The sequence below is a fragment of the Pundamilia nyererei genome, unplaced genomic scaffold (assembly GCF_000239375.1).
Source record: "Pundamilia nyererei isolate P.nyererei 1_Seehausen unplaced genomic scaffold, PunNye1.0 scaffold00010, whole genome shotgun sequence".
Classification (NCBI taxonomy): domain Eukaryota; kingdom Metazoa; phylum Chordata; class Actinopteri; order Cichliformes; family Cichlidae; genus Pundamilia; species Pundamilia nyererei.
In genome coordinates this window covers 6,260,736-6,286,118 of record NW_005187411.1, presented here as the reverse complement: position 1 = coordinate 6,286,118, position 25,383 = coordinate 6,260,736, and the positions used below count along the sequence as shown (strand labels likewise).

At 41.1% G+C, this 25,383-nt stretch overlaps 3 protein-coding genes across 3 annotated transcripts in view; 1 reads left to right on the top strand and 2 right to left on the bottom strand.

Annotated features, from left to right (window-relative positions):
- Window positions 1–4,575, bottom strand: part of LOC102203389 (uncharacterized) — a 7,901-nt gene extending 3,326 nt beyond the window's left edge. Inside the window, exons 1-17 of the mRNA XM_013908394.1 lie at window positions 4,475–4,575; window positions 4,115–4,214; window positions 3,913–4,002; window positions 3,643–3,786; window positions 3,404–3,562; window positions 3,221–3,302; window positions 2,929–3,118; window positions 2,681–2,824; window positions 2,280–2,470; window positions 2,068–2,203; window positions 1,928–1,976; window positions 1,730–1,859; window positions 1,454–1,628; window positions 1,012–1,354; window positions 824–926; window positions 535–586; window positions 292–424 (exon numbers count right to left, since the gene is read on the bottom strand). Of these exons, the coding sequence (XP_013763848.1) occupies window positions 292–424; window positions 535–586; window positions 824–926; window positions 1,012–1,354; window positions 1,454–1,628; window positions 1,730–1,859; window positions 1,928–1,976; window positions 2,068–2,203; window positions 2,280–2,470; window positions 2,681–2,824; window positions 2,929–3,118; window positions 3,221–3,302; window positions 3,404–3,562; window positions 3,643–3,786; window positions 3,913–4,002; window positions 4,115–4,205 (2,212 nt within the window). The 5' untranslated portion in view covers window positions 4,206–4,214; window positions 4,475–4,575. The remainder of the gene's footprint in view (window positions 1–291; window positions 425–534; window positions 587–823; window positions 927–1,011; window positions 1,355–1,453; window positions 1,629–1,729; window positions 1,860–1,927; window positions 1,977–2,067; window positions 2,204–2,279; window positions 2,471–2,680; window positions 2,825–2,928; window positions 3,119–3,220; window positions 3,303–3,403; window positions 3,563–3,642; window positions 3,787–3,912; window positions 4,003–4,114; window positions 4,215–4,474) is intronic.
- An 844-nt stretch (window positions 4,576–5,419) lies between these two features.
- Window positions 5,420–9,012, top strand: prph2la (peripherin 2-like a). Its single transcript, XM_005724015.2, has 4 exons — window positions 5,420–5,583; window positions 5,790–6,603; window positions 7,267–7,513; window positions 7,662–9,012. Exons 2-4 carry the CDS (start codon window positions 6,023–6,025, stop codon window positions 7,932–7,934), a joined length of 1,101 nt encoding a protein of 366 aa, XP_005724072.1. The 5' UTR covers window positions 5,420–5,583; window positions 5,790–6,022; the 3' UTR covers window positions 7,935–9,012.
- A 1,102-nt stretch (window positions 9,013–10,114) lies between these two features.
- Window positions 10,115–25,383, bottom strand: part of ubr1 (ubiquitin protein ligase E3 component n-recognin 1) — a 16,718-nt gene continuing 1,449 nt past the window's right edge. The window contains exons 2-47 of the mRNA XM_005724013.2: window positions 24,437–24,693; window positions 23,908–23,986; window positions 23,409–23,519; window positions 22,253–22,380; window positions 22,030–22,168; window positions 21,865–21,927; window positions 21,654–21,777; window positions 20,633–20,740; window positions 20,245–20,333; window positions 20,049–20,147; window positions 19,143–19,300; window positions 18,958–19,057; window positions 18,682–18,810; window positions 18,396–18,576; window positions 18,257–18,309; window positions 18,032–18,142; window positions 17,881–17,946; window positions 17,676–17,777; window positions 17,531–17,594; window positions 17,314–17,438; window positions 17,165–17,217; window positions 16,973–17,075; window positions 16,846–16,894; window positions 16,587–16,741; window positions 16,402–16,501; window positions 16,214–16,317; window positions 16,019–16,099; window positions 15,763–15,944; window positions 15,447–15,655; window positions 15,262–15,361; window positions 15,016–15,168; window positions 14,820–14,920; window positions 14,343–14,442; window positions 13,830–13,978; window positions 13,692–13,747; window positions 13,514–13,610; window positions 13,369–13,436; window positions 12,921–13,068; window positions 12,691–12,778; window positions 12,156–12,292; window positions 11,950–12,058; window positions 11,809–11,865; window positions 11,644–11,721; window positions 11,392–11,562; window positions 11,166–11,267; window positions 10,115–10,579 (exon numbers count right to left, since the gene is read on the bottom strand). Coding sequence (XP_005724070.1) covers window positions 10,438–10,579; window positions 11,166–11,267; window positions 11,392–11,562; window positions 11,644–11,721; window positions 11,809–11,865; window positions 11,950–12,058; window positions 12,156–12,292; window positions 12,691–12,778; window positions 12,921–13,068; window positions 13,369–13,436; window positions 13,514–13,610; window positions 13,692–13,747; window positions 13,830–13,978; window positions 14,343–14,442; window positions 14,820–14,920; window positions 15,016–15,168; window positions 15,262–15,361; window positions 15,447–15,655; window positions 15,763–15,944; window positions 16,019–16,099; window positions 16,214–16,317; window positions 16,402–16,501; window positions 16,587–16,741; window positions 16,846–16,894; window positions 16,973–17,075; window positions 17,165–17,217; window positions 17,314–17,438; window positions 17,531–17,594; window positions 17,676–17,777; window positions 17,881–17,946; window positions 18,032–18,142; window positions 18,257–18,309; window positions 18,396–18,576; window positions 18,682–18,810; window positions 18,958–19,057; window positions 19,143–19,300; window positions 20,049–20,147; window positions 20,245–20,333; window positions 20,633–20,740; window positions 21,654–21,777; window positions 21,865–21,927; window positions 22,030–22,168; window positions 22,253–22,380; window positions 23,409–23,519; window positions 23,908–23,986; window positions 24,437–24,693 — 5,178 coding nt within the window. The 3' untranslated portion in view covers window positions 10,115–10,437. The remainder of the gene's footprint in view (window positions 10,580–11,165; window positions 11,268–11,391; window positions 11,563–11,643; window positions 11,722–11,808; window positions 11,866–11,949; window positions 12,059–12,155; window positions 12,293–12,690; window positions 12,779–12,920; window positions 13,069–13,368; window positions 13,437–13,513; window positions 13,611–13,691; window positions 13,748–13,829; window positions 13,979–14,342; window positions 14,443–14,819; window positions 14,921–15,015; window positions 15,169–15,261; window positions 15,362–15,446; window positions 15,656–15,762; window positions 15,945–16,018; window positions 16,100–16,213; window positions 16,318–16,401; window positions 16,502–16,586; window positions 16,742–16,845; window positions 16,895–16,972; window positions 17,076–17,164; window positions 17,218–17,313; window positions 17,439–17,530; window positions 17,595–17,675; window positions 17,778–17,880; window positions 17,947–18,031; window positions 18,143–18,256; window positions 18,310–18,395; window positions 18,577–18,681; window positions 18,811–18,957; window positions 19,058–19,142; window positions 19,301–20,048; window positions 20,148–20,244; window positions 20,334–20,632; window positions 20,741–21,653; window positions 21,778–21,864; window positions 21,928–22,029; window positions 22,169–22,252; window positions 22,381–23,408; window positions 23,520–23,907; window positions 23,987–24,436; window positions 24,694–25,383) is intronic.

Sequence of the window (25,383 nt, the reverse complement as noted above, 5' to 3'; positions counted from 1 at the left end):
ACACACACACACACACACACACACACACACACACACACACACGCACTGCAAAAGATAGAATTGTTTCCAGAGCTCTAAAGGTTGAGCAGGCAACATGTCTTGTTATCTCTGCTGATCACTGAGCACCAAATGGCTGCATAGATTCGTGCATACTTTTAGAGGTATATTATTATTTGTTTAGACTTTTTGTGATCCAAAATGCACCTTCTGTAATATCTTAGCTCTGTAGCAGACACCTGTAAAGAAAGGTGGAGCTACACACAGAGAAGAGGAGGGAGCTGTCCTGCTCACCCATCCCTGGCGAGCCCCTGGGTATAGACCAATTCAAAACAAAGCTCTGATGAAGATCTGTCAGCATGTCGTGGGTTGTTTCAGCTGAGGTACATGGGAGGTGTTGGCTGGAGCATCCCTGTGGTTCGTCTTGCTGGTGGCATACAGTATACAGTGTAAACACACTCACAGAGAACACAGCTGCTAATTAGATACTGAACCAATAGAGTCACTATGTACTTTAAAATTTAAATTATTACCTACCTGATGAGGTTTCTTTTTCTGGACGCAGTGAGTTGGGGCTACCTCAGTGAAACTGAAAATCAGTGAGAGGAGAAGGTTGGCTGAGTGACATTTGAGGGGCCAGGACTGATATATTCATGAGCTCGTGTAGCAGCTAGTTATGTGATCACTCAGTGGATGCCAGATATAATTATCAGGCAGCCCTGATTGTTGTCAAATTCATACTGGAAATTCAACTTGCACCAAATATCAACCAGTTTTAATAATTTACTTTATCATAAGCATTGTGAGATTTATGATGACCTCTGACCTTGTGTCTGAAAGAAGGCTTTCATATGTAGAAGGTCTTGAAAGCCCGTCAACCCCGATAGTATCTTCTTCCAGAAAAACATCTGCTTCATCACCTTCTCCCACTTGTAAAACGTAAGAAAGTGCTTCCATTTCTTGGGAATCTCTCAATATGTATGGTGTGTGCAGAGAATCCAAGACAAAGCTTACCATCTGCAGAAAGCATCAGCTCTACCATGCTGTCTTTGTTCAAGCTGCTGAAGGAAACAGGCTCTGTAGCGCCATCTGGTGTCAGCACCAGCTCAGGGATATTTAGGAAAACACCAGCTGATGAGTGGGGTCTGTGTTCTTCTTCTTGTCCCCTGCTTTGGCTACTTCTATCCGTCAGCAGAGAGGAAATCATCTGCAGGGTCAGAGTGCTTTTATATGTGTGAAGCGGGTCCCACTTCTTAAGAGGCAAGGGTGAAGCTGAGGTAGAGGATGAGGCAGACAAGGATCTTAGATCCTCCTCAGAAGAAAAAATGTTCTCTTGAGTCTCCAGCTGCTGCTGCTGCTGCGAATAGAAGATAAAATCTAAGGGTTGCCATTACTTAAAATCCCTTTGCAATTGTATATTGCAACCAGTATTAACAAGGACAATGAAAATATATACATTGTAAATGACAGGATGTTCTTCTTCTGGGTCGTCTGTATGTGCTGTTTGCTGTGTTTCTATTGCCATGTGCACTGGCGAAGAGCTGCATGTGAGTAGACGCAGAGCCTCGGTGGGCAGAAGCATTTGCTTGCTGTTGGGCTTTCTCTCCGTGTGCTCTGGCCACACTACCTCCCTGAAATGAGAGTGCACGTCATAAATCTGGTGTCTAATGCATATTGTGTTTTAACATAATTCAAGCAGTTGCTCCAAGTGTGACATCTACAACCTCAGTACCTCAACTTGGAATCTGGTTTCCTCACTTCCTTCACAGCCTTTCTGACCAATTTCACCTGCTCATCTGTTGAGACTTTGCCAACTTTCTGAGCCCGGTACAGCTTGGCAGACAGCGGACATGGTGGCATTTCTGCAAAACAATGTGATTAGATGACATCTCAGTTATATCCTAATACTGTTTAATAATATCTTTCATACCTTTCTTCATCTGTGTCGTCTCTGTGGTCTCAGCTCCATCTTCTTCATTCTGATAAAGATTTTTAGGGAGAGTTAAAAGTCCTTTCTAGGCTGTCTTGGTATGTACATTTTGTCTTGCTGTAAATGAGTGATTCACCCACATTGTTTTCAACAAGAATGTACTTTAAAGCCTCTGTGCACAGGCCAACTCCTTTACAAGTCTGGAGGAAGTATTTGCTCATATCTTCAGTCTCTGTGTGGCCTCTCTTCAACAGAGCCCAAGCATCAGAGTTACAACTGGGGGTTGAAAGCACAAATTGAGTCTGCAAGTGAGCTTTTATTTAGTAACATTACATTATCAAACATATAGTACCTGCTTTGAATAAGTACATCTGCAAACAGCTTGGCATCATCAGTGGTCTCTACTGCAGGCCTGGCCCACTGGAGGTACCGTAATGCCTCTTGAGGCTGTTTCCTTGTCAGGAGACAATGGATGATGCAACGATGCTGCCAGGAGAGGGCAGGAACAGAGGCCTTTGGGCTCAGTAACAGCTCCATGGAGGCCTGGGATTGGTTGTAAGATAGCGCACAGCACTTTGTTAAGTAAATTTCTTATCAATTAAAAGAAAAAAATGTTGTAGCTCCTTTCATTACTTATTATTTGCAAATTATTAAATCACTTTAAAGTATGCACATATCTCATTTGAGTTACCTGCATGCCATTTTGGCCGTTTCAACACTTATCTTTTTAATGTTTCGTTTTCAGCTGCATACCTCGGTGTGTCCATGATCAAGCATCCAGAAGGCTCTGATTTGTTGGGAAAAGGTGGATGGAATTGTGAACGCATGACAAAAAGCCTGAAGGAGGTCATCTTTGCACTGTAGGAAATTTGCCACATCCAGGATGAAGTACATGAGCTGTGTCATAAAAGTTAAGACACATTTAACCTTAAGTAAGTGCACATAGAGAAGCAACAAATCAGTATGTTTCACAGAAAAGCTTTGCTGATTTGGATGGATACAATGGCCTGGACTGACATGTTGTCAATATGAGGGATCAGCACGAGCTTCAACAGCGCCTGCAGATTAGGGGGAGGATAACGTGGATCTGTGCAATCTCCAGACATCCAAATGCACCCGTGTTGTTCGCATAGCTGTGTCACCATGCTCTGTATCAAAGACTTCAATCTTCCCATTTCTCCCTCCTCCCGTCTAATAAAAGGTAAGGAAGTTAAAGGGGAAAAAACAGGTAGGAAATTGATAAAGTATGTTGAGAGAGAGACTTGCTCTAAAATGAAACCCTTTCAGAGTTACCCCTGTGTTTCAAGACCGGCTTTTCGGTGGCTGTGATCCATTTCCTTCCACATCTGAGTGATACGCTTCACTTCTTGGGTCTCTGACAGAAACAACAGAGAACCAAACATTAAGAACAAAAGGATTTAGAGGTATAATAACAGTTCTTCATCCCAGTTTATTGGGATGTGATGATATCTATACCAGGAAACTTTGGCAGAAGCCCCATGATGCCCCACCACTGAACCAGCTGTCCCAGCCAGATGTGTTGCATCAGCATCCTCTGCTCTCTGTTCCAGCAGCCATGTCGGATGTCTGAGGAGCTGTATGTGTCCTTGCAGACCACACATGGGACTCCCACTCCTGCATAAAGAAGACATTGCATTTCAGAAAGGCTTTTATCATGTCACAGCATTAAAGATTAGGATATCTTTAGCACAAACCATGCCAGAGGTGGGCTGAGCAGAGATGTTTTCTTCCCCACTGGGCCAATGTAAGCAGGTTCCTTAATTTTTGGAGTAACGTGTGCACTCTAGTGAAGGAGCCGCGGTCCAGGAACATCCACAGACCCTGGCAACAGCTGAAGCCTGAGGGAATAATTAAGACACAATAGATCCAAAGATCCAAAGTATATGTTACTCAAAGTAACTTCAACTTCAAATTTAAGTTTGCACATTTAGAAAGACTGAAAATATGATGTAATATGTACTTACATAAGGTTAATAACTCCTTTTTAGCAAACTCTGCTGTCCGCTGTACCCAGCAGCTAAATGCTGGTGCGATTTCCCCCACATCAGTATAACCTTGTTGAAGATACCGTGTTAAAGGAAACAACAAACAACTGTGGAATTAAAGGGTCTTTGCAAAAATTGTACAGAGCACTGGTTTCATGATGAGTGGATGTTCCTTTTCTACCTTCAGCTGTAAGCTTCCTCAACCAGCAGATGATGGCTTTTATGTTATTGCTGGCCAATGCCTCAGACCACTGACCCTCTTTGTCCAGCATCACGCTGAGCTTTTGGTATCGAAACCAAGACAAGGGAGATCACACACAAAAAAGTGGGTATACTGAAAACAACTACTTTACCTACTGCATTGCACAGGTCTTTCAACTGTAGCCCATGTAATGTGCTTAAGTGGTTAAATAGCACGTACACTTAAAGCTAGAAAATCCATTTACATAAGTGTTTCCACACTTACATCAGGAAGACCAGACTGAAGCATGAGGACTTTAGTAAGTATGATTTTGCATTTGTTGGGTCTTCACATACTTACTCGGTGGAATGACTGTGGTCTAGTTTTCTGCTGTGGGTCAGTGAAACTTCCCTCTTGGTCTCTGTAGTGGTGACTGCTGTGAGTTCTGTCTGCCTTGTGGATTTGCTGACTGGCCCGCTAGTAACGTTCTCTTCTTACACAAGCTACTTTCGTCCACGTTAATCCTCTAAGCTCACTCTCAGTTAACATTTCATTGGCTGATTTGCAGAGTAGTCGTGACTGCATCGGTGTGTTTGCGTGTGTGTTACAGGCGGGGAACAAAATAGGTAAGAATATCAGGGGTTAAAGTGAACGTCTTAAGTAAAACAGGGACGAAAACTCCCATTTTCTCTTCCAGTTTAAATCTTGTTTTTGACATTTCTGACCAGTGAAGTGGTTTTTATTAACTGGCAAAGTGGTAAAAGTACCACATGCTTTTCAGATCACTGCATAGTTTTGTCATTGTCTTTTGCACTTGTCTTCATTTTGGATTGCCAGCTGGTAAAAAAACAAAATATTTCAAAGAATTTTATAGAAAAATCAAATCAAAATGAAATAATAAAAGTAGCTGGAGCCTGACTGCAAAGTTTCTACCACTAGAGAGCACTGCAACCACAATGTGCTTCAGTTTTAAACCTTTTTTAAAGCATTTATTATTAATGTAGTCTTCAATACAAACCCCCCACCAAAGACTGTATGTTTATTTTTCTGCATCATTAAAAGATGGCTTAAACTTTGCAGTTAGGGCAATACTGCTGATGCAAAGATGATTTTTTTTAACTTTATCCTATTGTAAAACTTTTACTGGTAACACACACACTCACACACAGAGAGAGAGAGAAAGGCAATTGGCCACTGCTTTCACAGTGTCGAGACAGTCAGATTTGCATAGGTGGCAGAAGGTGGGTCCAAATCCCTTATGGGGCCCATGACTGATTAATGACTAAAGGGGATTAGGAGGTTCAGGACTTGGCTGCTAGTCTCACTCTGATGCTGCTGTGGCTGCATTCACGCTATCTGTGTCACTACAACTACTCGCCGCTCTGGACTTAATCTGAGGATGTTTGTAAGAAAACAACCTGAAAATCAGAAGTGCAGTGTTATCAAATGTTCATCATGATCACACTTAGGTGAGTGCCGTGGATTTATTCGGGATTTTAGAGGGAGGGAAGAGTTGTTTCAGTTTCATCAATATATTTTGGTTATATATAAATCATACTATTTCTGGTTGTATATACAGATGATCACATTTCAGCGCAGTGTTTCTTAACAGTGTTTCTGTTTTCTAGAAATTGTCCAGTTATATGAGTTTTTTTATCTACTCTCACTGCTACAGGCTTACAGACCACCTACAGTACAACCATAATGCAGCATCCACACGATATCAATCTCGGCTACCAGGCTAAGCTGCTTATGAAAGGACCTTCAGAGAACTGTACAACCAAACCCCCTCTATTTGTCCCTCCACATCCTCTGGAAGATAACCTGTTCCTCTTTCCAGCTCTATCTGTGTCCTACCCTTAATCCCACCTTGGACTTGAATGAAAACTCAGGGAAGTGTTACGAGCAATGGCAGTCTTAAGAGTTAAGTTTACCAAGACCAAAAGAGACAAGCTGGCCCAGGTGCTCTGGATCCTAAACTGGATCTCGGTAGTTACGGGGGCCATCCTGTTCAGCCTAGGCCTCTTCCTCAAGGTGGAGCTCCATAAACAAGGAGAGGTGATGGCTGAGAGGGACATCCAGTATGTTCCCAACACGCTTATAGCTGTGGGTCTCATCGCTTGTGCCATAAACTTCCTGGGTGGGAAAATCTGCTACGACTGTGTGGACACCACCAAGTTTTTGCGCTGGAAGTTGATCATGCTGCCCTACATCATATGCACCTTCTTCTTCACCTTTTGTGTGCTGGTAGGGGCTCTGATGTGTTACTGCATGCACTGGGAACTGGAAGAGTCTCTGAACCTGGGACTGACAGAGGCCATGAGGTTTTATAAGGACACAGACACACCAGGACGCTGCTTCCTAAAGCGCACCGTGGACATGCTGCAGATGCAGTTTCAGTGCTGTGGAAACAACGGTTATAAGGACTGGTTTCAAATTCAGTGGATAAGCAACCGTTACCTGGATATGTCCCAAAAAGAGGTGGTGGAGTAAGTACAAACTGCAGAAACAGGGTGCTATTTTGGTAAAGTGCATTTGTATTTAAGAGGCTGTGTTCAAATGGCAAACAGAGAAAGAAACAACAGAGTTGTTGTAGTTCTGTATTTTCTCATTTTAATTCAGTTTAGCATCAGCGTTTTGATAGGGGTTGACTCACAATCTTGTAGACACCTAAAGTCTAAATAAATGCGTCCTTTAAAACTTCACAAAACAAATTTTGACAATTTTTTTTTACCAAGCTAACATATATTAAAACTAAGGATAGTTCATCTTTGTTTTTTCATTTCATTTTAGTTAGTTTTGCAAGTTCACAATCATTTCACTTAGTTTTTATTGTTTTTTTTGTTCAATTAAATTTTTTTTTCCCTTCTAGTTTGAATTTTTAGTTGAGTTTTAGTTCATTATAATTTCCCTGCATCATATTTGATACTGATATATAATTTCTTACACTGTGCTATAGATATTCAGTAACACTGAAAATGGGCAGAAAAAATGGGCATGGCAGGAAGCACAGATCAGCACAGTATAATAATAAAATACTGTCTAAATATATAAAAAATATACTCCCAAACAATCATCATCACATTTAAAATCTGATCACAGAAGCACTGATCTATTAAGGGAAATTCTAAACTTTGTTTTTCTGGCTTTAGCCGAATCAGGAGTAACGTGGATGGAAAGTTCCTACTGAATGGAGTCCCATTCAGCTGCTGCAACATCAACTCCCCCCGGCCCTGCATCCAGCAGCAGATCACCAACAACTCTGCACACTTCAACTACGAGCACCAGACGGAGGAGCTAAACCTTTGGATGAAAGGGTGTCGACAGGCGCTGCTGGAGTACTACATACACATTATGCAGTCCATCGGCCTCACAGTCCTCATCACCTGGTTATTTGAGGTGAGGAAACACAAGTCGGAGTTGGTAGGTTTAAAGGGAAACTATACAAAATCTGATTAACTTTTTCAGCCACTTTAACATCTTTGCATCATGCTTTGTGTTTATTTCTATGAGCGAGCCGGTCAGTAAGGGTCTCTTGTCGTTTCAGCTATCAGTGTTGACCGGGGTTCGTTACCTCCAGACTTCTCTGGAAAATGTCCTGAGACAGGGAGACCCCAACTCCGAATCAGATGGCTGGCTGCTGGAAAACAGCTTCATGGAAACTGCCCGCATGAACCTGAATATCATCAAGAGCCTTGGCAAGGGTAACCAGATAGACACAGCCACTAATGGAGACCCCAACATTAACGTCCCCTCCACCTCTAAAGCACACTATGGTCCTGACAATGTTCCACCGAAGCAAATAACTGAAGACAGTTGAACTTTTTCACTCAAAAGACTTCAATGGACGACATTCCTGAAGCCCACAAAGGGCCTTGAAACGTATACACATTACATTGGTGAATTCTTATCTCTGTACCTGTGGCGAAGGAATGGGCATTTTGTTTGTGGAAAATATATATGAACCCTAAATGATAGAATTTTAATATCAACACCATAATTTAAGTCAAGTCAATTTGTGTTTCGATGATCATATGATGGTCATATAAAAAAAATTGATAGAGGCCTGGTGACATAATTTCCACCCAAATCAATCCATTCACTGAGCCCTCATATAATGTGGACTGGGCCAAAACCATCCTCATAACTTTTCTGAAGGGTTCACAGGACCCACACCATGCTAACCAAATGTTCTCCTCAGTATAACAAAGCCAACACATTTCCTCACTTTAAATTCCTTTAATTTGTCACCAGTCTGCATACATTTCTATTAATTTTCTGTAAGATTACTTGTGCTTTAATCTACTGTTTACAAATGACATCTGTTGCCTGTGTAACATGTGGTTTTTGCAAAAAAAGACTCTGTACACCCGTCAGTTGCAACACTGGAATCAAAATGTACTTATATTTATTATTTGATGAAGACAACTATGGGTTAGAAGTTCAAGCACCTGTTCTTGTTTCCCATGATTTTATCTGAGCATGCCAGAAAACCCACTCAGAAGTTTGATTTACAGCAAGAAAAGCGAAAGCTCACAAATTACATTTCACAATTAAAGATCTGTAGTGACTAGTTTGTGTTTAGACTAGTAGTACCAATATTGGATCTTTTGTGTGCCCTTTTCCCTGAGTTGCCTAACTGCATTAGCAAAGTTGTTACAAGGATAGCGAATGTTAAACAGTACTTTGTTTTCACATAAGTAGCTCAGCAGACAGAAATCCATGAGAAATTCTTAACTACTTTTTTTTTTTTTTTTAGAATATTTAAACCACTGCTACGATTCTCTTGTGCCTCAGCAATGTCACCAGGTTTTAATGCTCAAATATAAACTTTGCTGGGATGAGCTACAAAAAGTTTGACAATAAACTGTCCGCTTGAGGACTTTGAATTCTGAAAAGAAGCCTTGCTGATGTGATCTGCTCTTCCTTCCTTTCTCCAACAACAAAACTGGGAAGTCGCTTATTATAGCAAGAATACGTTTTTGTTGTCCTTTTCTTAAAAGAATGAACAATTCGAGTGCAACTTCAGAATAACCGTTTAAAGCAGTTAACTTTAATCGAGAGCACATTCCTTTTTACAATGATTTATTCTAATCTTGGACACTACTGTTGTTGGGTCTGTTGTTGTTTTTAAACCCCATTCAGAGCTATGGAACAGACTACCTACAGATTGTCTTGTGTCTTTATTTCCACAGCCTGGAAATCATGAAGTCAAACAACACAACAACAAAAAAGGAAGAAATTATATATTCACACATTTGCTAAGTGAAATGACAGAAATAAAATGGAGTACCTGAAACCATACACTGGGATTTAAAAAAAGATTTTTTTCCTCTTAAATAAAACACTGCAATTGATCATTGACAACTAAAACTCAGATAATGTAGAGTCAACATCAAATGATAAAGGTTGACAATGTGTCGCACAACAGGTCATCCAATTATTTTTGATTACAAGCTTAATAAAGCTTAATAAAACTTTTCTAAAAGCGATCTTGCAATATCATATTGTATTTGAATTCCCTCTATATAATTAATTTCACAATTCTGAAGGTAAGTAAGCACAGATGTGAGAGTTATGTAACTATAAGAATGGCTGAAATTCAGAAAACTGGTGCATCTAAGGACAGGATATGAGGAAGTCACTGAGACAGATTCCCGTATACTTTTCTGAGAATACTCAATCTGTTTGAAGCAATCTTGAAAATGATGTTTATTCTATATACGTTTTGCCCATTATACATGTGTCTATTTATAAGTAAAGGTGTCAGTAGGTTAAGGTTTAATTATTTGAGGAATTCTACATAATAAAGGGTCAAAGGCAAAAATGGATAAGATCTCCGAAAAAGGCTAAAGTTTTCCACATGAATGTACTTGGAAACCGCATCTTTGAACAATTATAACTTATCACAAATCATAAGTTCTAACACAAAGAGAGAGAACGCAGAAAATTCACAGCATCATTAAGAAAAAAAACACATGAAGTGATAACAGAAACGTGTTGGTGTGTGTCTGATGCTCTTCTTTATTTGAATGAGCTTCTTTGCAAATAACATTACTCTGGGAGAAACTCATCCTCACAGCAGACAATCAAACTGAAACAAGGCGACTTGGGATTAATCAACAACAATCACCCTCTATCCATTTTGACTGCCCCCCCCCCACTCTCTCTGGATTCCAAAGGAGACTCATTTATGATGAAACAGGCTTTTCTGATTACAGAAGGGTTTGGGTTGATTGCTTGTGTGTGTCGTGTGCGTGCATGTGTCTTGGGAGCACAGGGGCCGTGCTCGGTATCGGCCAGTCACACAGCTGGAGCAGTCATCACAACATCTGCCACTCAAAAGCAAACATAACGTTGACCACCTCCAGGCTGCGGGCGATTTCTTCCAGGATGCAGTGCTGCTGCCACAGCTGGTTTAGCTTCCTGTAACGCTCTGGGCAAAGGTGCAACGGATTACCCCGTCTAAAACACAGAGAAACAAATGCATTCAAGGGTTTCTCAAACCCAGTATTTCACTGGTATGACAAAAAAAATGTAGTCATACTTCGTAGCTGTGTAAACCACTTCTTTATGTCATAAAAAAGACTTAATGCTTATGCAAATCTGAAAGTGCATGAAGGTAGTATTATAGGTTAAAGCTGCCCAGGTGTTGGGCTTGAACTGCAAGTTGCTCATCAGGGTCTACTGTGAGAATGTGCCATCACTGTGCGATCAAGTTTTGATCAGCACATAATTATGAATTTGAGATCTGCAACAAAGCTCAAATAAATGCATTTTTGTAGTCTACAATGGCAACAGTTTTAGCTTCAACATTCAAGTCTACAAGTGACACCAAAGTTTCATTACATTAGCCACAGTATTGCTGTACATTGCCCCTACGAGCAACATCATCCATCTACCTTTTCATAGATGGCACAAGCTGTAAAAATTGTCTGACAAAGCCAAACAGCTGACCTTGAGTACATCCTCCAGTCTGTATTATATAGTAGAGTTTTTTAAGTCTAAAAATACAGAAGTAATACTACAAATAAACTGAATACGTTCTTACCCAAGATGGGGATCAGTCTCCCCATAATCATCCAAGTACGGAGCGGGATACGTGCTCCCTCGAGTCCGACTGGCCATCAGCACAATTTCACACTCTCTTATCCTGTTATCATTAAACAAAATGTGATTCAGTTAGAAAAAAAAAAAAAGTAAACCCAAAAGACAAACTAATTCTGGGCCTGAAATACAATTCTACTAATGTAAAATGTGCAGTGTGACTGATTAACCTGAGGAACATCCCCACTCCTGCTCCACAGGTCGCAGCGTGGGCAGTGCAAGCCCCCACGTCCTCCCCTTCCAGCTGACTGAGACAACAGGAGCTCTGAGAGCACAGCATAGCCCCACAAAAGAGACATAAAGTCGGATGCTTCCTCTCATCATCGGTGGATTTTGGACACCTGAGGACATGATGCAGACGAGTGAGAAAGGATGGACAGAAGAGAACTAGAAGATGTCAAATGAGAGGACTCCTTACTTACTTGAAATGGCTGGCTTGATTGAGGAGAGTACTGTAATCTTCAGGAAGTTCAATCAATCGATTCCTTTTCCTGGGGTATCTGTTGAAAGAGTGAGTTTATTGGCCAACTGTAGGGTTTCAATAAAACTAAAATCTATGTTGAAATAATAAAAGACCCAAAGTCTACCTGACTGTCTGGATTTTGCCTTTCAGGGCTTTGGTTACAACTGGGCTCCCACACCACCTAAGAAATAACAAGAAATAATAAGTTCCAAAACTACTGACTTCACTGGGAACTAGTGTAAGATGCAATAGTGTTTTCTCTGACCTCTGAAGCAGTGGACTAACAGTTTCTCTGTGATCGTGGAAAAGCTGAAACACATTGGAGGGTAGTGCCAGGTAACTGCATAGTGCCTCCATCTGTTCTTGAGAATCAACTGCACAAGACATAAAATGTCAGCATGAATGCACAAATCTTGCTCTTCTGAATTCCAAAATGCAATAAAATTCTGACACTACTACAGTGAAACCTACCAGAAATGCTAAAAAGCTCCTCTGGAGGAGGTACTCCTGTAAGGCAATTGAAAAAGAGAGCAGCACAACGCAAGAATGGTGCAATTCCTGTCTTCACTCTTTCTACTAAAGAGCTGCCAGAAACATCTGGAAGGAGCCTGATGAGAAAACCACAAAATAAGCTGTCAAATATCTGAGAATTCACCATGAAAAAGGCTGAAACTAAGTATTTGTTCCCATTATAAACAGGTAATAGCCATTCTTGTCAAATTATGAGTTAAAAATATTTATCCAACTCTGACGGTCTTACTGTCCAATACATCAAAACCTCCTGACACCTGCCACAAATGCATTTTTGTGACTAATAGCAGACATTTAAATTATAAATTAGCATTAAGAAAGGAGATCCGTTTTTGCTTAAGTTTAGTGGCTGTCAATACATCTTACTGTCATTTGCAACATAAAGTTTTTTCTTTTTTTGATGTCCATTAAAAATATGTATGGAAAAATACAATCATGCTAATGTGCTTTAAGCAGGTGTTTGAAAAACACTCACCTTCCCGTGTGTTGTGACACTGCAGAGTACAACTCTGCTGCTGCTCTCTCCTCCTTCGTCTCCTGTCCATCCCCTGCTGCAGGGACGTCTGCACAAACAAACCAATTATTTAATCATCATAATCACTCATATTATCTCTTACTACTGGCTAGCTCCCTAAATGGTAGCTAACAGTGGTGTTATTAGATCACATTATTTGGGGGGGGGGGGTGTCGTCTGTGATTTTGTACCTGCAGAAGACAAGAGGATCTGCAGCACATGAGCCATGGTCACCAAATGCAAGATATGCAGGTGATTGTATGCAGCGCTGACAGCAGATGGCTGTAAGTCTACAGTCTCCTCTTGATAAAGTGAGGGTATCGATAGCACCAATCCAACCTGACAAAACATCCAAGCGTTATAAAACCATCACACACCTGTTTCTTAAAGACATCATCTCTTCAATCTTAGTAAAAATTCAGAGGGTTGTCTATAGTTTCTCAATCAACAGAAAATAAAATCTCCACCATCATGTTTCCTCTTTACAGTCTTACATCTTCTGGAGTTCATGTTCATTTTCAATTGGAATCTGTTTTTATTGCACTTAACATAATACATTTATTGTATTAATCTAATGTATTAGCATGAAGCATTTGCTCAGACTAATATGTAAGAGCAGTTTCTTTCAGAGACACCTACCAGAAGATGGAACAAGTCCACCTCTAGAAGAGAAGGTGTGTTCTTTCTGCTCATGACTGGTAACAAGACTGAGAAGAGAGAAAGGACAGTTAAACTACACAGTCACAAGTCTAACCAGCCTGAAGTCTCTCTGATGACCACATACCTCCCAACATATCAGTGAAGTGCCTTTGGATGACTGCCTGAGAGCTCTTAGGTCCCTGCGTTGCTGAAAACTGAACAATGGCCTTCATGCCTGCAAGCTAAAAGAGAAGCATTTCACACAACTTTCACAGAAACCCCCTACACTAAAAGAACTGCATCAATTGTTCACTACTGAGTACCTGTCTGTTCTGTAAGGACCCAAATAGCGGCTTGCCCTCCTGCTCCAGTATGTTTTCTGTGAAGATTTGCAATTTTAAGACCTGCGCACATGAATACATGCAAAGGAAAGGAGTGACAAAAGCCAACAGATGCAGTACCTATGGCCTGAATAGTGAAGGCACATGTGTTCCAGGCCATAATGGAAACACGGGGGCACAGCTCATTGGGCGCAGTCTTCAGTCCAACCCTGTGGACTGTGGTGGCGCACACAACCAGCATCTCTGTAATGCTGTCTGAAAACTTTCTCCTAGAAACAACAAACAGCACAAAATTTAGAAAAGAAAATAACAAGCGCACCATTTTAAACTTTACTTTATGTGCAAAGTGCACGTTTCTGTTACTTATACTGTTCAAACCCATTTGACATATACTTGACATAATTTGTATGGATCAATCTATTCACCTTGGAGGACAGGTCAAAGGTCATATGTCATATTGGTGAATAGAAGCCAAATTTTAATGGATTTTTAACAGCTTTATAAGAATTGATTCAAACATTTTGAGCTAAGTGTTTACAGACAGAAAGAGTGACGCACTTGCATGCACACAAAAGCTACCAAAAGCAAAACCTCCTTGGCAGAGGTAATAAAGGCAGAGAGAGGTGCACTCACGATTCTTGCACTCCATAGCTCAGAATAGATCTAAAGTCTGGTTGGCCCTCGCCACACAGCCCAGTGCTACCATTACTACTACTGCCTTCTGTGTTACGGTCTGCAAGAAAAAAAGCAGGAGAGAACAATCATCGGTTGCACTGTGTGGTGTGTTATTAGAGGTTCACGAATAACAAGAAAAACGTATGCAAGCCAAGACTACTCCGTAGTGGCTTCTAGTAAAATCCAGACTGTGTGCAAATTAAAACAGCTGTTTTCCTGCAAGCATTCAACTCCTCACCAAATAAAGCCAATTTTTCCTATTACTCTGGTTCACATCAACACACTAAGAGCATATCAACATCTTACTCACATGTGAATATGGCAGGTGTTACACATCGAAATGTGGACTTTTGTTCATTGGTGGATCAGTTTTACATGTGTGACACTACAAACCAGTATAGTGTGCGATAACTGTATTCTGGGTTCTATTCTTACCATTATCCTGAGCGATTGACTGGAGTCCTTTAATCCTAGCAGAGAGGATCTGGATCCAACGAGGCAGCGTCAAATGCTCTCCAATTATCGCTGCGTTTTCACTACACACAGAAAACAAACATGCAAATGACTTCTTTACATTTGCACAGATAATCAAAGCACTGCAGACTGGCTGGGAGTAAGAGAATGGGCTTACTAGTCAAATGTGAGGGGTTCTAATGGGATCAGAGGTACCACAGTATTGCACAGAGACTTGCACAAGGGGCACAAGTACTCTCCATTCTCCAGATCAATGATCAATTCAGCATGGAGCCGGTTCCTGGTTGTATTTTGGACTGCCTCATAGTATCTGTTAAAAAAGAGGAAATGACACCTGTACGTGAGTTACACCGAACTTTAGTTAAGAGGCAAAATTAGTCAAATTTGTTCCCTAGTGACTTACTTTTGCCAACACGTGGCATGCATGACATGTCCGCAGCTGCCAGTGTGGGTCCCCACAGCCAGATCCGGAGACATAAAGAGGGGATATGATGTTCCTGGCCCTTTAAGTGATAACCACAAGACAACGTATAAGTTAAATCTGAATCTCACAAAGTAAAATAGTATGATCAGTGAATGGAGCCTGACCATCTGCTCTGCTGCTTGGTATCTTTCCTCTGCACTGTGTCAGCACTGTGGACCTCTGGACACAAGCAGTGAGTCCCATGGCTGGAGCCTGAGCCATCACCTCCTGCTCCTCCTGGCAAAGAATGCAGGTCAGTACCTCCCTGTCAGCCGGAGTGGACCCTCGGTGAGGCCCAACAGCTACGCATAGCTCCCTCTGCTCCGTGGCACAGCTGGAGAAATAAAACAAACTACATTAGGTGAAAATTATTTCGTTTAAACCCTCACTTTTAAGTCATTGAAATACAACTACGAGGTGTTAAGGAAAGGCTGTACTCACTCCCCAGTAGACGCTACAGTTTCTCCCTGTGTTCCACTTTCAGGCATGTTGTCATACAGCATCTTATTTGACTCAATAAAGTTCTTTTGCATTGCTGACATCTGGGCCATTATCTTCTGTCGGTGGAGCTTAGCCGCCTCTGCCTTCCTTTTCCGCTCTGCTTTTTCTTTGTCCTGAGCACTCTGGATCAACAAAACCAGAAGTCAGAATGATTTAACTCAAAGATATATTTTAAGTCACTTAAGTTTTAGTTTACCTCTTCTGGCTTGGCTGTTTCCATGCTCATGGACACTGTTGGACTGGAGTTCTCTCTAAGGCACTTGACAACCTCAAACATCTAGAAGAAAAACAGTGTTATAAAGTTATAAAACTGTCCTGTCCTGAAACATGATAACTACTGATTTAACATTATGTAACAATATCTTTAATGAATAGTAAGTGAATAGCCTACCTGTAGAACCCATTTAATCATGTCTTTTTGCGCTTCCAGAGAAGGCAAAGTCTTAATCTTGGACAACAAGAGGAACACTGACTTGCCATGTTCTGCACCCATTACTGAAAAAGAGGAACAGGGATTTTACTTCTCAAAAAGTAATTACACGATTTCAAAGAGACAACAAAGCTCATTTTTCCACTCACAACAAGCCTTTAGGCTGAAATCAAAGGTCACTTCCTCCGCAGTGACATCCTCAAGCTGTGATTTCTCTTCTAGCAATGCCTGGCCAATCAGGTGCAGCGCCTGTGTGATAAAGGAGTTAATTTTGTTGCTACATTTGTATTGAGAAATAGATCTCGGGAGGGAGAAATCAGAATGTCATTTGTACCCTCTGGATCATGGCTTCCGTCCAGTGTGTTGGACGGTCCTCTGCAGCTCTCTGCAGGACGTTTCTCAGGATGTGGACCATTATGTCACAGCAGAGGAGTTGCACTATATAAGAAAATTCTGAACAAAAGGCTGGGGGCACCGGCGGACGAAGAGCTGAGCACAGACACAAGCGGGGGCAATGTTATTAGAGCCGATGAAATTACCAACCAATCTCCAGAAGACGGAGACATTTGGTGACAGAGTGGAGGGTCAGTCACCTTTATCATTGCCCTCCTGAGCTCTCCTTTTCTTCTGAGACTCTTCTGCCTGAAAGAAGTGTAATATAACCAATTAACCAAATATAGTCAACAGAAACTGTCAATTTAATTGAAGGCGCTGGTCTACCTTGCTATGCTGGGATCTTGAGTAATGGTAGAAGAATGGGTTGAACTCTACTAGATGTTCTTTTTTCACTTCGTATAACCCATGTCCCGACACTCCTGGTTTTCTAAAAGCAAAAACCGAACACAGAGATTACGAACTCGTGAAATTTACTATTACGGCAAAACTCAATCTGTTTTCTGGGGGTTTACATACTTAAAAGTGGCAACTTTGGTGATAACTGTCTCCAAGCCTGTTTCATGGCTTTCCTAGAAAGAAAAAACATCACCTTTGTCATTTATCCTCCCAACTAAACACCACAAAATTAAACATATAATTCAGAAATGAAGCTTTTTGAAGCATACGTTCTCTGGCAGGGCTTTGACCAGGCTACTATGAGCCATGGGCTCAATGCACAGCAGGTGGATAACCTCCCTCATTGTCACATCCTCTTTGGTCAACTGACTGATCCCGGGGACATAGCGCTCACCTGAAGAGACAGCACTGTTCAGATACTTTTTTAGGTTTTTTAACTGAATTAAGAAATATCTCAATTTGATCAGGAGACTTTTGACAGTTTACCAATGATGGCGATCAGCAGGTAGAGCATCTCTTCTGTTAAACGGTTCCACTGCGTCAACTCGTCCTGTAAAAGAAGCTGCGTTTCATTAACACATTTGGTGGCACGACGTTTTTTTTACTGGATGATTATTCATGTGGCGCTTGCCTGGTCTTTGCTTGAACAACTTCTATTAAAATAATCAAAGAGCTCAAATCTCAACAAGACCAGAATGAGGAAGTGGTTGGGGTCCATTTTCGAAGCAGCTATCTGTAATAGACATGATGAGGGACGTATGACATCATCACGCCGTTTGCATTTAAAACATTAAAAACTGGCATTAAAGAAGTGTTAATGCCCGACTGACACCAACCTGAAGCATGACTATATCCTTATCGTACATCTCGTCCCTGCACTTTACATCCTGGTAGTAGTACACCTGTTTATGTGAAAGTATTTATTAGGTGGAGAAGAAAGACAACAGAAAATAAAAAAGCACTGTGCGTCCAAAGGCTCTAGTGTACCTGGCTGACCAGCGAAAGCCCATTTCTCCGCCACATTTCAGCCGAGACCTGTGCAGCCAGCACAAAGCAGCGCAGAGGATGCTCTGCCAGCTCTGTGAAATCATAGGTTGCCTGTAATGACAGAAAGACTTCGATCTCTAACAAACAACGCATGAGGAGCAGCAGTACCTCACCTATCAGCTGTCACTAAGACTACAAATCATCACATTTTCTCATGTTACTTACAGGATTTTCCAGGCGCTCAATTGCGCCAGTTCCACACAGGAGTACATACAAGCCTATGAATCACAATGTACACATGAGTAAGTCCACAGCATACAAAAAAAAAAAAATCACTGCAAGTCTTAAATACTACTTCTCCTACCAGCCAATAGTCTGGAGATGGGCAGATGTATGCTGACAGGCTCCCGTGAGACTTTATATGGACGGGCATGGAGGATGTGTTTGCACATATAGTAATCAGTGGCGTCCCTGTGGAAGGGCTGGTTATTGCACTGCTTCAGAACTGTGTGGCACTCCTTAAATGCAAGCAGCAAAATCTCATCCTAAGAGGGAAGACAGAGGCAATAAGTGAGTACAACGTTCGCTCTCCTCCACATAAGCAGATTAAAAATTTAAAGATATCACAGTTATGCTTCAAGAAAACTCACATCAGAGGAACACCAGTCCTGAAACATAGCAAGAATATGGCGGAGCTGGATCTGCAAAGTAAAGCCAGCTTCCCATTCTGGCTCCACAGCAATGTGTTGGCCAAGCTGTCGCTTCACCTCCTCCATACCCTGGTGTAGAAAGCGAAGGATTCATTAAATATCCAGAGTGTCTAGTTGTCTTAAAGTAATGTAACACTACCAATATTACATGATACATATTTAAAGACAGACATTGCATATATTTACAAAATGACACAGTGTGAGGACCATTTGTACCTGCATGCATTTAAGAAGACCAAGAAAGACTCTGAACCCCTTCAAGAACTGCCCCCGAAGCTCTTCGGTCCATATTGAGGGTTTACTGATCAGAATATACCTGTGTGGCAAAGATTAGTGACATCTTACATAAAAGGCCATAAACAGCAAGGTATAAAGAACAAGGTGTTGCCTTCTTTAATCACCTGAGGTCGTGGAAGATGACTTGGATGCGTGAAAACTTGTCTGAGTTGTAGCCCAGGAAGACGAAGCGATTGTTATCATCTAGGTGTTCGCGAAGCAGTTCCATGACGGTATCAACTATCACCTTAATCACATTGCACTCTTCGATCAGCTGTCTGGCCTATTGGAAGAACACAAATGTAAAAGAAAGCATGGTATATAGGTTAAGGGTTACAACACATACTGTTCAATATTTTAATTACACATACATACATGGCATCCAACACTTAAACCACTATGACAAGATACAGAAATGGAAAAGTGCATGTAAGGGCACATATCAAACTGATTTGTCCAACTTCACCAAACTTAAATGGCCTCCTCAGTCTCCAGACCTCAATCTTTGGGATGTGTTGGAACAGGAGATTCATATCTGATTTAATGGCTAGAGTAGGGGCTACTGTGGTTACATCTGATAAGTCGACCACAATTTGGATTTAGAGCCAGACCTAAATCCAATTTGTGTGTCTCTAACCCATCTCCCTCTTCTTTCTCTCTTCCTCCCCTCACCCTGAACCATCACGAGTTGTCTGACTGTTGGGGTTTCTCTGTAACATTGTTGGGTCTGAACAGTACAATATAAAGGTGCTTGAGATGCCTGTTGTTTGATTTGGCGCTATATAAATGAAACTGAATGAAAACAGATACTTTAGAACAACCTGCAGAGAGCCATTTTCAGTATATATCACACACATATGGATGTTTGCCAGTGTTAATCCTTGAAATCATTCCTGCTAAACAAAGGTTACTAAAGGTTCACTTTTTTTTCCCCACCGGAAACGTGAATATTTAATTGGTGTGTTTAAAAAGGATGTGTCCTATATTTACATGCAGTATCATATGACTTCTGGCATTGAAACAACACTCACTAGTGTGGGAACAGTGAAGATCTGAACAGACAGAGCTGTGATGGATATATTCCTCTCATGGTCATCATTGATGAAGTCCTTCTGCAGCTGCTTATAGTGCTGAAGAGACAATGATGAGGAACATATTAGTGGAATGGGAAAAAAAAATGCAAAACAGTTTACATTTTAAAATGTACTACTTACTTGTAATACTTACCTTTGTAAACTCAATCGCAAAAAGCCTCTTGCATTCAGTATCCATTAGCATGCTGCAGAAAATCAGCTCGTGCACTATCTTGCGAGCTCCTGGAGGAAATAAGAAAAAAAATGTGTTCAACAGAATCATAGTGAGGCTCAGGCTCAAGCTCTACACTACTGTCTGCAAATTAAACCATAAATAGCATCATCTGTAAGTGACTGGTAAGTGTGAGAGGCTGCAGGAGCTTGAATGGAATATATGACAGCACAACAAATACAGTGGCATAACACTTAAAAGGCATTGTTGATGAATAACCTGTTTAATATTTTTTCTTTTTTTAATAAGAACACCTCCTAAAGTCCATTAATTAGTGTGAGCTTTATAGACTGGGCTGAGGCCTGCTTACCTTTGAACATCCTGGCATCATGCAACATGAGTCTGCTAATGAGGCAAGGTCGATCTCTGTCCACGTCTGGCTGTAGCGCCACCTGACAGAAGGCTTGCCTGAAACCCACTGCACAAAACAGATTACCAGTCATACAGCTGTACATGTACAACAGGCAGTTTTCATGTGTCAGCACAGGGTAAACACAGCTGTTTCTGATAACATGAATCATGGCCCTGTTCCTGTTAAACTGGCCAGGCCTCGTGTTTTTCATGTGCGCCCACTGCACTGGCTGTGACACAGTAAACAGACTGTAATTAATTTATCTGTGACACTTGTGTGTTACCCTGCTATGACAAGCCAAAATGGCCATGTTGAAAAAGACCTATTTAGACATCTGCGAGCAATCTTTGCAGATCTAGGACATAATGTACGTGAGTGGTCTCCACTGTTGCCGACATTTATGCTTGTCCTGGTACAATGCATGTTAATTACTGTGTAGTCATGTCCCGGTGTTTTATGTACAGAGCCAGCAAATAGAAATAAATAAATAAAAATAAAATGCTGGGATGTTTTTCCTCCTGGGTCCCCGCTCTTTGTTGTGGTCAGTGTTCTAGTTTTTCCACTTCTCTGTACATTCCCTAACTCTGATCGTCCATTCTGATCATTTCAGCATTCTAATTCCAGGAAGGTGGTTACATTTGTGAAACCTTATATATGATGCTATGATTATTATATCTGATGCTATGATTATTTACCCTTAAACTGAGGAGATGATTGCTATTCTCTCACTGATGAATTCAAAAAACGCAGCACAAAAGTAGCTGGAAATGCACCGGAGGAATCGACTGTGCTGAACAGGACAATCGTAACAGTTGCAGGTTCTTGGGAGGTGTATGTTAAGTTACATTGTACGTTACAGCGTAGATTTCCCACCGAGGCATAAATCAGGTGTCGGGTGTACATATTCTGACTAAAAAGACACATTTAAAAAGTTCACAACTGCCAGGTAAAGCTAACAAGTTTGTGTGATGTAGATTACCTGAGTAACTTATTATTTTCTGCAACCAGGAGCCGAGGTGCAGAGCAAACGTTTGATGAGCCATTACTACTGAGTGAAGGATCTCCACACGCAGTGGCTGCTGGGAAATTTGCACTGAGTTTGCCTGCAAAACAACAGAGAAAATATTTATGAAATGCAAAACTGAAAAGCGATAACGTATTCCCAAGCTTAGCAGTGGGATCGTGTTTACCCTGATACGTTCTTGCGCTTGCTGGCAGGAGGTAAGGCTTCCTCTCTTTACTGCCCGCCGACCCTGCGTCCAACAGTTGACAATAATTATATCAAGTGCCTCCATTTAAATTCACTTCACAGTCATTTAAATTAAACCTTTCAGGTAAACAACCTGAAGAAATACCTCTTTATCAATGAGCGTTGTGTGTGTCTGTGCTTCAGCTAGATCACAGTTAACCGACCGCTGCAGGGTGTAGATCACATGGTCGTATGAGTGATGCTCATCGTTGTAGAGAACACAGTAATATGTATTGTCTTTAATCCTGTATGGATGAAGAAATACTCTGTCAAACTTAAGCAGAGTCTTTGAAGTTCAGATTATATTTTGGAAACTTGACAGGTTGTACCGAGGCTGAAGTTCAGCTGGCAGCTGAAAGTTCTCCTCCCACACCAAAAAATCTGTGACATAGTGCAGCAATATCCGGAACAGCTTCTCGGCACGTCCGTATAACTCCAGGTCCAGCACACAATCATCCTACCCAAAATGAAAAAGCATAACGGAGGATTCAAAGATTCACATCTTAATTTAAACAATTAGAAAAATTTGGCACATTGCAGAGATGTGTAACTATAGTAAAAATGCATCATTTTACAATAACTTCACACAAACAAAAGTGAACATGACATGGAATAACCATTATTAATTCCTCATTTCCTGTGTCTTACTGGGTATGGTCTAAATATTTGTCTTAATTAAAGCCAAGCAAGCAGCTGGTCTGGTAACATTAATATCAAATCCCCTGAGGACAAACATTTCACATAGCAGCACAGCATTTCCTCCAAATGTCCAATCTCTAATACTCTAACCAAACAAACGATACAGTGAGTTTATCTTGACATTACATCACTGTGTGAGAGCAAACACTAGAATCTACTGTGATCTAACCAACAAGAGATCTGGATGGAAAAGAACACAAGGTTTTCATGTCCAAAGCGGATGTGCTGCTATGGTAATGTGATTTGTTTAGCACAGGTTCAGATCTGATGTAAAGAGCACAAAGCACCCAGCCAGATCGAGGCCAGGGATGCGCGTTTCTGCGAGGAGAAGCACCTGCTGTTTACGGAAGAAAGAAAAAGCGCAGTGCTGTCAAACAGTATGTCTACTCAAAGCCCCTGAGCATGACGGTAAGCACAAACGCTGTGATCAGCAAAGAAAGGCCTGACAAACAACAGCTGCCAGCAAAATCAGCAGCCTTTTGTAGGAGATGCTGTGAACTGAATAAATCTCCAAACAGTTGTGCAGAATTAAAGGCTGCTCTTAACTAGACTCACCCACTGCTGTTTTCCACTAGTTTCAATTTAACATCTCTTAAATTTATATTTTAGATTATTTTCCTGGTAACTTTTTTTTCTTTTTAATTCACAGAGTCAAACCTACCACCAAGAGAGCAGCAACCAGCACTAAGATGGGAAAATAAGCATTCTGGGGTCACTGACACAGAATGGGACAAGTACACCCACCCCTCCTCCACTTCCTTCTTTCTGCTGTATTACGCAACTCACCGTTACCATGGCATTGGCTGCCCCTGGGTCATGTTTGGAGCAATAAGGGCCAATCTTCCAGGCTTCTACATCTCCACAATCACAGAACCCCCCGCCTGATGATGCATGCATCTGGAAAAAAAAGCATATCAGTGATGAGTGCATGTGATTAACAGACACAAGCAATTGCAATTTCTTTAAACATGTCCTTTAGTTATGCAACACTGAGGTTCCAACATATATGATAAAGATCAAAGACGATATCCTATAATTTAGAAAGGGTATAGATAGAAATAGGATTGCACACTGTGCACACTGTGCAGAGAAGTGAATCACTTAAGAGTGGTGACTGACAATGACAAAGCATGGAAACAGTAGTAAGAAAAGGGGGAGGGAGTCCTGTTACAGATTAGAACTCCAGGGATGAGTGACTTCCATTCATTCAAAGGTTGGTACAGACACCGTCCACTAAAAACTGCTGGAATCCATTAAAAATATAAACATTTATACTAACACCAACCTTGTAGCGATGGCTTTTGTGAACACTATCCTGGAAGCAGTCCATGCACAGGACACAAGTGGGATCTATCGCACAATCCCTGCAAGAAGTGGAAGACATGTATTTTTTTACTTGGCAGAAAAACAAAAGTCTAACACTAAAGAGTGCTATACTCTAGATCAGGTGTGTCAAACATAAGGCACAGGGGCCAAAATCGGCCAGGCAAACAAACCAATCCGGCCCACTGGACAACTTCGTTTTATATCTTTTACTAATGATAATGATAATCTGGGGATTAAATGTGTAATTAAACTTCTTTATACCAATAAAAAGGGGGTCTTTATTTGGTCCGGTCCATTTCAGATCAAAGAAAGTTCTATGTGACCCAAAATGTAAAATGAGTTTGATATAAACTAAGCTGCTTGCCAAGTGTTCTCGCTTTTAGTCATTTAGTGCCTATTTTAATTCAGACCCCATAAAATTGAATATTTTACCACAGCTTTCCTGTAGAAACTTAGTAATTACAGGGATTTAGAAGAGCTGTTCAGACCTGCAGGAGTAAACCGTTTCGCCCTCTTTAAACACACGTCCACAGAGGTGGGACGAGGTACTCCCCTCCTTGAGCTTTTCCAAACCCTCTTGAGGATCCTCTCCAAAAAGGAAACACTCCAGAGGGTGCAGGAGACGGCTCTGCATGAGCTCCTCCTCTTCCTGAGGGCTGGAGTCTTTTAGGCAGAAGATCTGAGGCACCTGCTCCTTCAAGTAGGAGAGCAGTGCTGCTCTGCTGTCTGCTGCCTCCTGCCATTCCTGTGAGACAAAAGAGAAGAGCTTTACATCCTTGCTTTCTACCTTCTAACACAAATCTGCATGAACTCGCCATAGTAACGATGTGCAGATAAATGTTTCCTTTTAGTAATGCATTATGCCCAAAAAAACAAATCTTTCTTCTGAGGATCCTGACTTCTTCATGAAGGCAGAAGTGCACACCATGTTAAGTGCCGATAAAAAAAAAAAGAAAAAAAAAAAGGTTAGATCTAGATTAATCCATATTTAGTAATTGATGACTAATTTTTTCAGTCCTCGATTTGTAATGCAACTGTAGACTCTACATTAGCCTACAAATCTAAATAAACAGCATGGTATAAATAACCTTGTGCTGTGTGATTAATCTGTTCTTCTGCTTGGCCTTCAGCCCAATCATAAAGTAGACCGTATGCAAACAGGAGAGCGCCACGAGGAGCCGTTCGAGTTGCACATGAGATAAAACGGTTTGTTTAATTCACATGAAGGGTAGAATTATATTTCCCTTTGTCAACAGCAGTTGCATTATCATTACTCTGAAGACAAACTGAAGTGGACTAAACATAACTGTTCCTGAGAGGAATTATTTACAGTGGTTTAACTAATCATTCCAGACTTCAGAAGGATGGAATAGACTGGAAATGTGCAAATTTCCATATCAGACAGATGACTTCATTTAAAATGAATGGACTAACG

What these genes read in the sequence shown, in the direction of transcription:
- prph2la (XM_005724015.2), top strand. Translation starts at nt 6,023, where the DNA reads ATGGCAGTCTTAAGAGTTAAGTTTACCAAGACCAAAAGAGACAAGCTG. An exon ending in TCCCAAAAAGAGGTGGTGGA is followed by an intron (nt 6,604 to 7,266) that starts GTAAGTACAAAC and finishes TTCTGGCTTTAG; the next exon opens with CCGAATCAGGAGTAACGTGG. An exon ending in TCATCACCTGGTTATTTGAG is followed by an intron (nt 7,514 to 7,661) that starts GTGAGGAAACAC and finishes TTGTCGTTTCAG; the next exon opens with CTATCAGTGTTGACCGGGGT.